The 13,325-nt window shown below is 42.7% G+C and overlaps 1 protein-coding gene across 3 annotated transcripts in view; it reads left to right on the top strand.

The window, feature by feature from the left end:
- Mettl6 (methyltransferase like 6) overlaps positions 1-13,325 on the top strand; it is a 28,954-nt gene that overhangs the window by 648 nt on the left and 14,981 nt on the right. For all 3 annotated transcript variants that reach the window (XM_028891206.2, XM_028891203.2, XM_037208742.1), the window contains exons 2-4: positions 492-862; positions 2,287-2,421; positions 5,673-5,843. In XM_028891206.2, the coding sequence (XP_028747039.1) occupies positions 638-862; positions 2,287-2,421; positions 5,673-5,843 (531 nt within the window). In that variant the 5' untranslated portion in view covers positions 492-637. The remainder of the gene's footprint in view (positions 1-491; positions 863-2,286; positions 2,422-5,672; positions 5,844-13,325) is intronic.

Here is a 13,325-nt window from a genome sequence, read left to right on the forward strand (position 1 = left end):
CCTTTGTCCTAACTAAATCTGTGTCTTGTGACACTTGGCTCATCTGGTTTGAATTGGAGTCCGCTACATGAGAGTTCTGGTCTCTGAATGTAGTAAGCTTTGTGCAGTAGACTGTCTTGGTCTTTGTGACCTCTCCCACCCCCGGCAGGGTGTTGGGCAGAGTCAGCATCTGGTGAGTGTTTGGTGAATTGACCCCAGCGCCTTAAAGAGCTAGTCGGGAACCTCTCCCGCAGAGTCTTGGACTACTTTAGAACCCAGACTCTGGAAGTCCTAAAGAACGCTCTAGTTCGGTGAGTCGGTATAGCCACATTCACAGTACTTGGAAGGCTGAGGCAGGAGGATATACGCTCAAGGGACAGTCTGGGCTACTTCCATACAGGATTCAAGGGCAACTTTACATAACTAGATCCTGGCTAACAGAAAAACAGGATGGGGAGGGGAGCGGGCAGGCTATATAACATAATCACTAACCAGAATCTCCTTTTCCTAAGTAACATCGTTCGCTGCGGAAGCTTGAAAATCACCTGGGGAAAATGCACCAGAGAAAATCCAGTGTCTGCAGGATCAGCACGGATTGTTCAGCTGGTCAAAGACCAGAGAATCTTTAGCAGCTTTGAATGGGTTACCAGCAACTGCAATGGCTTCTTTCCAAAGGAAAGGACTGCAAACAAGGGTGCTTAGCTCCGAAGAGACGGAGAAACTGCAGAGAGACCAAGCTCTGGTGCCTGATTTTAAACAGCAAAAACTGGAAAAAGAGGCTCAGAAGAACTGGGACCTTTTCTACAAAAGAAACAGTACCAATTTTTTCAAGGACAGACACTGGACCACCAGAGAGTTTGAGGAGCTAAGATCATGTAGGGAGGTAGGCTGGGGTTTCTTCTGGCCTTGAGTTATCTTTATTTGCATTGTGTAGAAGAGAGGTCCTCTATTACATGTAGAGTGTGCTCCCAGCTGTGAACCTTGGGTGTCATTTCTCAGGAGCTGTCTACCTTGTGTTTTGTTTGCTTGGTTGGTTGGTTGGGTTTTTGGTTTTTTTTTGTTTGTTTGTTTTGGTTTTTTTGGTTTTTCGAGACAGTGTTTCTCTGTGTAGTTTTGGTGCCTGTCCTGGATCTCGCTCTGTAGACCAGACTGGCCTCAAACTCACAGAGATCGCCTGGCTCTGCCTCCCAAGTGCTGGGATTAAAGGTGTGCGCCACTACCGCCCGGCCTACCTTGTTTTTTGAAACAGGATCTCTCACTGGGACCTGGGACACACAGATTAGCTTGGGCTAGATAGCAGTACACCCCAGGGAGCCTTCTTAGCACAGAGATCCAAGCACACTTCACCAAGACCAGATTTTTATATGAGTGCCAGGGGTTGAACTCAGGCCCTTGTAGTTGTATAACAGGCACTTTACCGACTGAACTAAGAAAAAATTATGAAGCCTGTCAAAATGTACCCAAGGAGAGTTCTGTTTGGTTTCAAGTAATTTTAGCAATTTCTGGGCTGTTTAATAGGAAAGAACTTTTAAGATTTTCTTTTTAGATTTATTTATTTTGTTATCTTATGTGTATGAGTGTTTTGCCTGCATGTATGTCTGCACCACATGCATGTCTGTTGCCTGTGGAGGTCAGAAGAGGGCACCAGATCCACTGGAACTGGAATACAGACAGTTTGTAAGTCGCCATGTGGATGCAGGCAATCGAACCCGGGTCCTCTGGAAGAACAGCACGTGCTCTTAACCACAGAGCCATCTCTCTAGCCCCTTAATGTTGTTTTCTACTTACTTAAAGCTAATCTGAAAGTTACAAATATTAAATATTCAGAGTAAACTTTAGTGATAGATTGAAGCTACTTATCATTTATATATTATATTCATAATAGTAGTAGTTAATGAACTATTCACTATAACCCTTTTCTATGAATTTTAAATATGTTCTCCTAGTTAGGCTTCATAGCAACTCTATGAAGTCATTTTCAGGAAAAATGGAGGCATAGAGCTGTAGAAATGAGTTGCCCAAGGATAGAATACAGGGGCAAAAGGAGTTGGGATTTGAGGCAGGAGGTTAGCCCCAGAGAGTCTGCACTGTACTAATGGCTGGTTTATTTTTTTGCTGATGTTCTTAATACTAAACTGCCCAGTGTTGGGTAATTATAAATGAGGTACCAGTGTTAGCTTTTCCTTACTAGTTCTGAGCTTCATGAGGTTAGAGATGTTGTCTCTTACATGCTAAACCTTTTAGCTTGGTGTGTTTCTTCATTATGCAAAATTAATGTACTATAACTTTTGTGTTCTCATTCCTTAGTATGAAGGTCAAAAATTGACTTTGTTGGAAGCTGGATGTGGGGTTGGGAACTGTTTGTTCCCACTTTTAGAAGAAGATTTGAATATCTTTGCCTATGCCTGTGATTTTTCCCCAAGGGCAGTTGACTACGTTAAGGTTGGTGCACCATATTCTGCTCTTTCTGATTCCTCAGACCATTTGTCTAATTCCAGTCCTCGTCTAGGAGCTTACCTGCTGTGGTCACCATGTATGTCATTTTCTTTTGAATGTACATATGAAAACATTTTGATTCAAAGCAAAGCAAGAAGAATACAGAACAGTGCCCCTGTGCTTCATATCATTTGCTCTATAGGTTTGTTTCCGATAGTTTGCATTATAAATCAGGGTCATGTGACCAGTGTTGTGCATATGCTTCTCAAAACTCACATGCACAGTCCTCTGTGATGACTAATGGGGGGAATAAAATCCCTTAGAAGAAGAGTGTGAAAATTTCATAGATAATGCCACTTTCCTTTCAAAAGATTATGCCAATAGATGTGTATATATTTTTTGAGGGGGAGGGATGGTGGTTTCGAGACTGAGTTTCTCTGTGTAGCTCTGACTGTCCTGGAACTCACTCTGTAGACCAGGCTGGCCTCAAACTCAGAGGTCCTCCTGCCTCTGATGAAATTAAAGGTGTGCACCACCACTGCCCGGCTGCCAATTTATAATATTACCAGTAATATAAATGTACTCTTTCCTGTTTCCTCAATATTTTTTATTTCTGCCAATCTTTGAGGAAAAAAAAGTCTGTTTTTTTTTTTTTTATGTTTCTCATTACCAGAGATATTGCAGACTGAAATGCGTAAATACACATACATTTTCTTCTGCCATGAGCTCCTTTCTTCTGCATGTGTTTATTGAGAGCTTGCTGTATTCCAGTTGCTGTCCAAAGCACTGGGGGTAAGCAGTGAACAAGAGGCAAGTTCCCACCTGTGCAGAACTTACATCACAGTAAGAAGTATCTGTTCATAACTGTTGCCTGTTTTTCTGTTGACTTGTCATTTCTTACTTTTAGAATATATAGAATGTTATGATACATATATTGCAAGCATCTCTTTTTTTGCCCATTCAACATTATTAATGGTAGCCTTTTCCTAACACAGGATTTAATTATGTCTTTTTTTTTTTTTTTTTTTTTTTTTTTTTTTTTTTTATAGCCCAGGCCGAGGCAGGTGAAACTGTTGATCTTCCTGCCATAGCCTCCCAAGTGCTGGGATTACAAGTATGTGCCACCATACTTGGCTGGTATCAAATCTATTTATTACCTTTTGCTTTTTGAGGTAATAATGTTTTATGTGTAAGAATTCTTTACTCCTGCCATTTAGATAATTGTTTATTGTTTTATTTTTTTTTGTTTGTTTGTTTGTTTTTGTTGTTTTGTTTTGGGGTTTTTTTTGGTTTTGTTTTTTTTTTTTTTTTTTTTTTTTTTTGGTTTTTCGAGACAGGGTTTCTCTGTGTAGCTTTGTGCCTTTCCTGGAACTCACTTGGTAGCCCAGGCTGGTCTTGAACTCACAGAGATCCGCCTGGCTCTGCCTCCCGAGTGCTGGGATTAAAGGCGTGCGCCACCACCGCCCAGCTGTTATGTTTTTTAATCTGGGAAAAAATCTGATCATACTTCAGTTAATTTCTTGAGTTCTTATTCTTTCTTCTTCCTCTAGGGAATCCAGTTACAAGTACTTTATGCCATTGGCTGCTCCCACTATACACTTACAAACACACACACACACACACACACACACACACACACACACACACTATTAAATGTGGGGTTCCCTCTTTTAATTTTGTTTTCATTTTTAATTCATATTATTTCTATTGTCTTGTCATCAAGCTCACTGTTTCTAAGAGAGATATTCCTCCAATAAACTTATTTGAAAAATGGTTTATTTCTGTTATGAATTTATTTTGTAGTTTTTTTACTTTTTTTTATTTTGGGCACTTAAATTTTAGTCTTTATAATTTCCATCCCTCACATTACCTATCTTACTTTTCATGTTATCTGTCTTTAACATTTTAATGTTTATAACATTTTAATGTTCTTTTAGATTTTTTAAGATCTATTTTTATATTAAATTATGTGTAGTGTGTATATTTTTACATGTGGGTATGTGCAAGGTGTGTCAGATCCCCTGGAGCTGGAGTTATTGGTAGTTATGATCTGCCATTGTGGTTAGTGGGAATTGAACCAGGGTCCTCTGGAAGACAGCATGCGTTCTTTACCGCTGAGCCACCTCTCCAGCCTGTGGATTGGCCTCTGAGGGCACCTGTAGTGCACATGTACATACATAAACATAAATAAAATGAATCTTTTTTTAATACTAAATATTCCCACCCAGTAGCCTTGTATATTAATTTATTGAGGTCCCTGTTTACACAATTAAAAAAAGCTTATTCTCCTCCTCTCGAATACTCATACTGGAGCCTACCAACCAACCAAAATGCTCCAGGAGTATACTTGTTAGAAAGAAAGGTAGATTAGGATCTTGAATCTTTTATCTCTGGAGAAATCTGCCACATAAGAACTATGGGGGCATCCCAGTAGGATGAAGTGGAAGAACTTCTAGAGTCTGGGCTCATCAGGGATAACCAAAGGAGGGTTAGGAAGCAGCTGCCGACTTTGTGTTATCCTTTAGGAGGAACAGGCCTCTGAAATGCTTGGTTTTAAATAAGTGGTAGACTATATTCTGCCCTCAGTTAAAAATAGTTTGCTGAAATGCTGCCTTGCTCCCTGTAGCAGTGTTGAATATTACTTCCCCAGTAACAAGTGACCATTCTATGTTGTAGAAAGTTATTTTAAGGTGTGTTACTTTTGTTTATGTTGCATTTGTTTAACTCTGTGAAGCTGTGTTACTGTGTCTGTCTAAAACACCCGATGATCTAATAAAGAACTGAACAGCCAATAGCAAGGCAGGAGAAAGGATAGACGGGGCTGGCAGGCAGAGAAAATGTATAGAGGGAGAAAACTGGGAGGAGAGAGCTAGGAGCCAGAGAAGAAGGAGGACATCAGGGGCCACCCACACAGCCACACAGCAAGCCATGGAGGAAGAGTAAGATTTACAGAAGTAAGAGAACGGGAAAAGTCCAGAGGCAAAAGGTAGATGGGATAATTTAATTTAAAGTTAAAGATGGCAAAAGCAAGCCATGCTAAGGTTGGGCATTTATATTAAGAATTAAGAATAAGCCTGTGTGTGATTTATTTGGAGCTGGGTGGCAGCCCTCCTAAAGATAAAAAAGAGCAAAAAAACAATTATATGTAGCAGTAAACAAGTAGAAACGGGATCTTTCTTCAGTGCTACATGTTCATACATGTATCAGCAGGATGGTTAATTCAAATCCTAAGTTCTTTCTGGTTTTCCCCTTTCTAGCAAAATCCTTTATATAACACAGAGAGATGCAAAGTATTCCAGTGTGACCTCACTAAAGATGACCTCCTTGACCATATCCCACCAGAGTCTGTGGATGCTGTCACATTGATCTTTGTGCTCTCAGCTGTTCACCCTGAGAAGATGCACCTTGTCTTACTAAATGTGTACAAGGTTAGTAGTGATTGGGCCAGCCAGGCGGTGGTGGTGCACGCCTTTAATTTTAGCACTCGGGGAGGTAGAGCCGGGTGGATCTCTGTGAGTTCAAGGCCAGCCTGGTCTACAGAGTGAGATCCAGGACAGGCACCAAAACTACGCAGAGAAACCCTGTCTCAGAAAAATAAAAATAGAAAGAAAAAAAAAAAAAAGGTTAGTGATTTGATGTCTGTACTTGAGGGTTGGCCCCCCAGGCTCCCTTGCCTCCTCCTCTGTAAGGCTTGTGTACTGCAGTCCAGCATCTTCCCATTTTCAATGGGTAGACTGTGGCCAGTATAGGAGGAGGGATTCACTGGCATAAAGCAGCCACGTTAGCTCTGGTTTGTGCAGTGCCATGGCTGCACTTCAGAACATGGCCAGCCCCAGAGCAAGGAAGATGTTGCAGTTACTTGGGATCCATAAGGTGAGGGGACATGTGACTAGTGGAGAAGACAGTCAAAAGGCCTAGATTCTAAGCTGGGTTCCTTCACCTCCAAGCCTGTTTCTATACCTGAAAAATGTTGGGATAATGCTTCTGAGATGGAAGCAGTTGAGGAAGATTGAGAAGATGTATGATGGGTGCCAGGCATAGTTCTTGCACTCTGCTAAGTGTCCTCGAAGCCAGCTGTTGTTACATTTCTACTACCATCATTGTTCTTGTTAGGACGACAGGACCTGAACTGCTATGGCCACCAGAACGCTGCTATAGCATGCCTATAATCCTAGTACCTGAGACTCAGGTAGGAGGATTGCCATGAGTTCAAGGCCAGCCTCGCCAAATTGTGAGTTCAAGATCAGCTTGAGCTATAGACTGAAAACAAACCAGTATGCTGGCATATACCTTCAGCCTCAGGAAGATCAAGATTTCAAGATTGTTCTCATGTGTAGAGCAAATTTGAAGCTAGCCTGGGTTATTTTACACTATGTCTCTAAAAAAAGAAGAACTAAAAAAGCTTCACCTGTTAAGTCACATGATTCAAGACAAGCTGTAGCACCTATCTCTGAGCCTCAGTTTCCTCTTAGTGCTAAAGCTGAGAATATAAGTGAGTGATATCACTGCTTTAGAGAACCTCAGTGGGAGTATTCATGTAGATACTGTAGTCACCGTATCAGTTAACTCATAAGAGTCAATGAAATCAGTCGTTTAAAATGGTAAATTCTAGCCAGGTGGTGGTGGTGCACACCTTTAATCCCAGCACTCACGAGGCAGAGGCAGGCAGATCTCTGAGTTCGAGGCCAGCCTGGACTACAGAGGGAGTTCCAGGAAAGGCGCAAAACTACACAGAGAAACCCTGTCTCAAAATAAATAAATAAATAAATAAATAAATAAATAAATAAAATGGTAAATTCTGATAGGCATGGTGGCACATGCTTGTGTTTTCAGCACTCAGGAGGCTAAGGCAGAAGGATTCTCCATTTGAAGCCAGCCTGAGCTATGTGGTAAGACAAAACACACATGTACATGCACACAAAGGAATCTTCTCAAGCATTTTAACCTAAAAGCCTGAGCACTTATTTTTTTTTAATCACTCTCAGTAGTCATTGGTTTGAGTAGAAGACTTAGATTATCTTACATTAATTCACACAGTAGGGCTTTAAAAGGGGAGTGAGGGGCTTGGGGGCATATCTCAGCCCTTACTGGGCATGTGAGAGGCCCTGCTTCAAACACTGATATTTTTTTTTATTTGTTTTTGTTTTTCGAGACAGGGTTTCTTGTGTAGCTTTGCACCTTTCCTGGTTCTTGCTCTGTAGACCAGGCTGACATTGAATTCACAAAGATCTGTCTGCCTCTGCCTCGTGAGTGCATTACCACCACCCGGCCTTCAAACACTGAATTTTTTAAAAGGTAGAATAGGAATTTAAAAACAATTAGAAAATAAACTGAGGGCAGATTGTATTTTGACCCAGACTTTCATGGCAGAGGCTCACACCTAACTAAAAGCAGCTTGATCAACATTTATATATCGAGGCTTTTCAAATTGTTCAACTTTATTTTTTTAAAAAAAAATTTTTTTGAGCCAGGCAGTAGCAGCGCACACCTTTAATCCCAGCACTCGAGAGGCAGAGCCATGTGGATCTCTGTGAGTTCAAGGCCAGCCTGGTCTACAGAGCGAGATCCAGGACAGGTACCAAAGCTACACAGAGAAACCTTGTCTCTAGAAAAGAAAAAAGGAAAAAAAAAAATTGTTTTTTTGAAACAAGATCTTACAATATACCTCTTTCAGGCTGGAACTTCATACATGGACTAGGTTAGCCTCAAACTTTGAACAGTCCTCCTGCCTCTGCCTCCTGACTGGGAATTACATTCATGTGCCACCATGCTGATGAAATGTTGGACTTTATATAGAAATTTTAAGCTTCTTACTCGTGTTCATATGCCATTGTTACAGTCTCTCTTTTTTAAAATTAATTAATAAACTTGGGTCTTGCTCTGTACTCCAAGGAAGCCTCAATTTTCCTGCCTCGGCCTCCCGAGCACTAGGACTACAGGAGTTCAGCACGACACTCAGCGTCATATACTCCCTGGCTTTTCATCTTTGTCACACTGTAGCTCAGACTGACCGAAAACTTAAACCTGTGCTGCAGCTTTCAAGTGCTGCGGTTACAGGCATGAACCTTCACCCAGCACTTTCTCTCTTTTAAGATTGTCTGTGTGAGAGTATGCCTTGTGTGTGTGGATGCTCATGGAGGCCAGGGGAGGGTGTCAGATCCCCTGGAACTGGAGTTACAGATGATTGAGAGTAGCCTGATGAGTATGTTGAGAACTGAACTAAGGTCCAGAAAGACAGCAAATGCTAACTAAGCCCCACTCAGCACCTTAGTTAAAATAAGTTAGTTGAAAATCCACAGGTATAAGTAAGTTTGAAAGAAAGATGAGTGATGCGTGTACAGCATAGAGGGTGAGGCAGTTAAGTACCAGAGTGTACAGACTGATTTTAGAGGATAGAGAGGGCAGCCAGCGAGTTGAAAATGATGCTGGATAAAAGAGTGTCACTTGGCAGTGTGTAATCATGCTTCAACCTTGTTTTGATTTTTATTTTATGTGTATTTTGCCTTTGTGTATATATGTGCACCGTGTGCATGCCTGGTGCCTAAGGAGGTCGGAAAAGGGGCATCAGGTCCCCTGGAACTAGAATTATGGGTGATTGTGAACCACCATGTGGGTGCTGGGAATTAAACCCAGGTCTTCTGCAAGAGCAACCAGTGTTCCCACTGAGCCATCTCTCCAGCCCTTAACCCTAGTGTGGTGGTATTGTGTTCCCCAAAATATTGTGTACTCTAATAAATATATCTGGGGTCAGAGAACAGACAGCCACTAAATACAAAGGCTAGAAAATGGTGGCACTCACACCTTTAATCCTAGCATTCCAGAGATAGAAATCCCTCTGGATCTCTGTGAGTTCAAGGCCACATTGGAAATAGCCAAGCATGGTGACACACACCTTTAATCCCAGAAAGCCAGCCTTTAATCCCAGAGAGTGGTGGTAGAAAGCAGAAAGATATATAAGGCGTGAGGACCAGAAACTAGAAGCATTTTGGCTGGTTAAGCATTCAGGCTTTTGAGCAGTAATTCAGCTGAGACCCATTCCGGATGAGGACTCAGAGGCCTCCAGTCTGAGGAGACAAGACCAGCTGAGGATCCGGCAAGGTGAGATAGCTGTGGCTTGTTCTGTCTCTCTGATCTACCAGCATTGACCCCAATAACTGGCCTCGGGTTTGATTTTATTAATAAGAACTTTTAAGATTCATGCTACACCCTAGTTTTAAATGTTATATGCAGGGAGATAAAGGTTTCAAAACATTGGAAAACTGTTAGGGAATTATTCTCCTCCAAAGTAGTATATTTTAAAATGTATACTTCTACCACACTGTAGGTGGGGGTTTCTGTCCCACAAGCCCACTCCCAAATAACCACTCAGAGACTTATTAATTATAAATGCTCAGCTGATAGCTTAGGCTTGTTACTAACAAGTTCTTTTAAATTAACTCATATTTCTTAACTACACTTTACCACATGGCAGTATGTTTTTTTAGCATAGCCTGCTTATCTCCGCTTTCTTTGCATCTGGCTGACGACTCTACCCTACTTCCTAGCATTCTCGCAGTCTGGCTCACCTGCCTAACCTCTTCCTGCATAGCTGTTGGCCAATTGGCTCTCTTATTAAACCAATGAAAATAATACATATTCACAGTATGTAGGAGTTCAGCTCTGTCCTGTTGAAGGGTTCTTGCGGGGAGAAGAGAAGAATAAGGAAGTATTCGATAGGAATAGAATTAGATAGCCAGAGAGAAAGACAAGACATAGGATAGCTTTGGGAGGGCCCTGGGCATCCCCAGCTGCCTCAAGGTTTATTCTAATGGGCTTTTTATACACTGTCAAGGGGAGAAGCAAAAGGCCTCCCCTTTCAAGATCAAAGCACAGTGTGCAGCCAAGTGTAGACCCTTCAAAACACCTGGTAACCACACCCCTACCCAAATCATCCTATTATGCAGCCCTGCTGGTTAAAGCAAACTCTGATTCTGACCTTGAGTAAGGGCTTACTAGGGAGCCTTTGTGGGCCCCTACAACAGTGTACAAAAGGATTATTCCACAGCACCACACTGGTTTATCTCTGCCTGTGAGTTTCACAAAGTTTTCTTTTGTTCCTCCTCAACTCCATTCTGTCCCTGGATATCTGAGCAGGTGAGAACCCAGAATATGCCCACAAATGGACATGGGACTTAAGCTAGACAGAAAAAAGGCACCAAAGTGAGAGTGAAGGATTACTAGAAATAGGTGATGAGAAAAAGAGAGAGCATGCTAAGACAGACAGAAGGAGCAGAGAGTGGCTTGCCTGGCCTTGCGTGGATGGGATGCTCTACTTCTTCGTGTGGCCAGAGCAGTAAGACTTCACTGTGGGAATAAGTGGTTCCTAGACAGGTGGAGGAGAGAGAAGCCAAAGGGAGGCCAGCAAGATGGCTCAGTGAGTAAAAATGCTTGCCGCTGAGTCTGATGGCCTGAGTTCAGTCCCTGGAGGAGAAAACCAACCCTTACGCTGCCCTCCGACCCCATGCACACATTCACACACATGTAAGTAAGTGTGAGGGGGAATTGACATGACAAAGAAGCCAGCATAGGGGCTGAAGAGATGGCTCAACAAGTAAAGGGCTTGCCATCCATCATGAGGACCTCAGTTCGATTCCCAGAAGCCATGTAAAGCTGGTGGTGCTTGTCTGAAATCCCAGTACTCCTGTGGTGATGTGGGAGCAGACACAGGAAAATGCTGGAAGGTTGAAGAGCAGCTAGCTTGGTGTGAACAGTGAGAGACCAGCTCCTGAGGTTGCCCTCTGATTCTCATACACATACCTACATTCAAGCACAGGAACATGTGCGTACACACATGTACGTACACACAAACACACACACACACACACACACACACACCAGCACAATTGGAAGGATAATCTACTTGTCTATTGAAATTAGCTAGGATTAAAAATAGACTAGCATTTAGAGTAAGGCAAGAAGGAAGGTACTGTCCTTGAAGAGTGCCGCCAAGTAACCCTGGAATGAATAGGCAAGAGTAACGGGATAGTAAGTGATTTGACAGGGAAAGAGAGGAAGTATAGAGAGGAGGAAGGATGCACAGGACGTAGCAGGGATGACACTAAGCCCTGTGAATGATGGGAGAGAGCACAGCCTGGCTTGGAGGGAAAACTGGCCTCCATAGATACCAGGTTTCTGTGAGAACAGAGCATGAAAGAAAGAAATGTTCAGAGGCAGATGGATCTCTGTGAGTTTGAGGCCAGTCTCTATAGTGAGATCAGGCCACCCATGGCTGCATTGTAAAACCCTGCCTAAAAATTTTTTAATTGCAAAAAGAACTGTCCCATGATACAAGAATATTTGTGATTTTCATTAGTTACCATCCAGATTCTTAATGTAGTACACAGCTTTCATAATTAAAGGAATGCAATGTTCCCATGAGAAGAAGTCAAAATAAAGGTGTACCTTGATTTTTCCACTTGAAATTTACGGCCCTTTGAGCTCTAACTTGACGCCTTTTGGACCTGTGAACTCTAGATAAAGAATTTCCTTTGGTGGGTAGAGGGCAGGAGGGGCGAGGAACCTATGGGCAGGTAATGGGTCATTGGTGGTCATCTAGCCTGTGGAGCAGCAGGTTCCACTCAGAGCTCACAGCCTGCTCGTGTTGTCTGTGCTTTCCACCCTCCTAAGCTTAGTGCTCATGAGCTAAGGCCCCGATTTTAAGTATACCATTGGAGGCTTTTTCTTGTGCTTTTAGTGAGTATACCACCTCATACATGCTATAATGAGTATAGACACCGAATGCCTCCAGTATCTCTGAGCTCCATAATGCCCCCAACCCTCTCTTCACAGATCAGCCTCTTCTGAACTTTTTTTTTTTTTTTTCTTCGAGACAGGGTTTCTCTGTGTAGCTTTGCGCCTTTCCTGGAACTCACTTGGTAGCCCAGGCTGGCCTCGAACTCACAGAGATCCGCCTGGCTGTGCCTCCCGAGTGCTGGGATTAAAGGCGTGCGCCACCACCGCCCGGCTTGAACTTTTTATAGAAATAAATAGTATATCACCTATATTTTAGGAGGTATGACATGTCACATTTGTAAAAAAAAAAAAATTTCTTGCGCTGTCCCAGGGCACAATTTCCTTTAGTGACAAATTCTATTTGAGTATGCCTCCTATTTTTCATCTCCATTAGAGATCTTTTTTCAGCCAAGCCACAATGACTTTCTAGCCCAGTCCCTGGTTACTCCCTCACTGCCATTATGGTGATTGGCTGCTTAATTTAAAATTGTGTGTTTTGTTGGGGAAGTACTAGAGAAAGAAGCCGTCTTCAGGCTCTGCTGACAAGACACAGCAGCCTGGGTGAAGCCCAGTGTGAACAGTCCAGGCATGAGCTTCCTGCCATCGATCTCATTACTCTATGGCGCCAACACCAGGCAGGCTTCTTAAGTCACAGAATTCAATTTGAAAAGCAACCAAGAAGTTGAATTCTCTCATTTCCTAAACAGAATGACGATCTGCGGGAGAACACTGGAGTTTGGGTCTCCTTTGTGCCACTCACTTGCCCTTACGATCTCAACAAGTAACTTACTACGTTTATTCTGGGCCTTACTGAAAAGTGGGCAGAGTGATGGCTCACCAGCTGCTTTTGGGACTCGTAGGCAGGACAATACATGACACAGGAATGTGTGCTGAACTACATAGTACTGTGAGCAGAGAAGGCATTGGGCGACTCAGCGAATTGAGGGAAAGCTGGCATGTGAGCACAGATGCCCATCTGTCTCAGGGAGCGCCCTCCTCACTGCCTCACACAGCCTTTCCTTCCTTCTCAAATGAAGATTGAGTCACCTGCGAATGAAATTTCTCAACTGTTTTTCTTTGCACCATTGGTGTGGTGACAAACACCTATAATCGCAGCGCCCAGGAAAGTAAGGCAGGAT

The sequence above is a fragment of the Peromyscus leucopus genome, chromosome 9 (assembly GCF_004664715.2).
Source record: "Peromyscus leucopus breed LL Stock chromosome 9, UCI_PerLeu_2.1, whole genome shotgun sequence".
Taxonomy (NCBI): Eukaryota; Metazoa; Chordata; class Mammalia; order Rodentia; family Cricetidae; genus Peromyscus; species Peromyscus leucopus.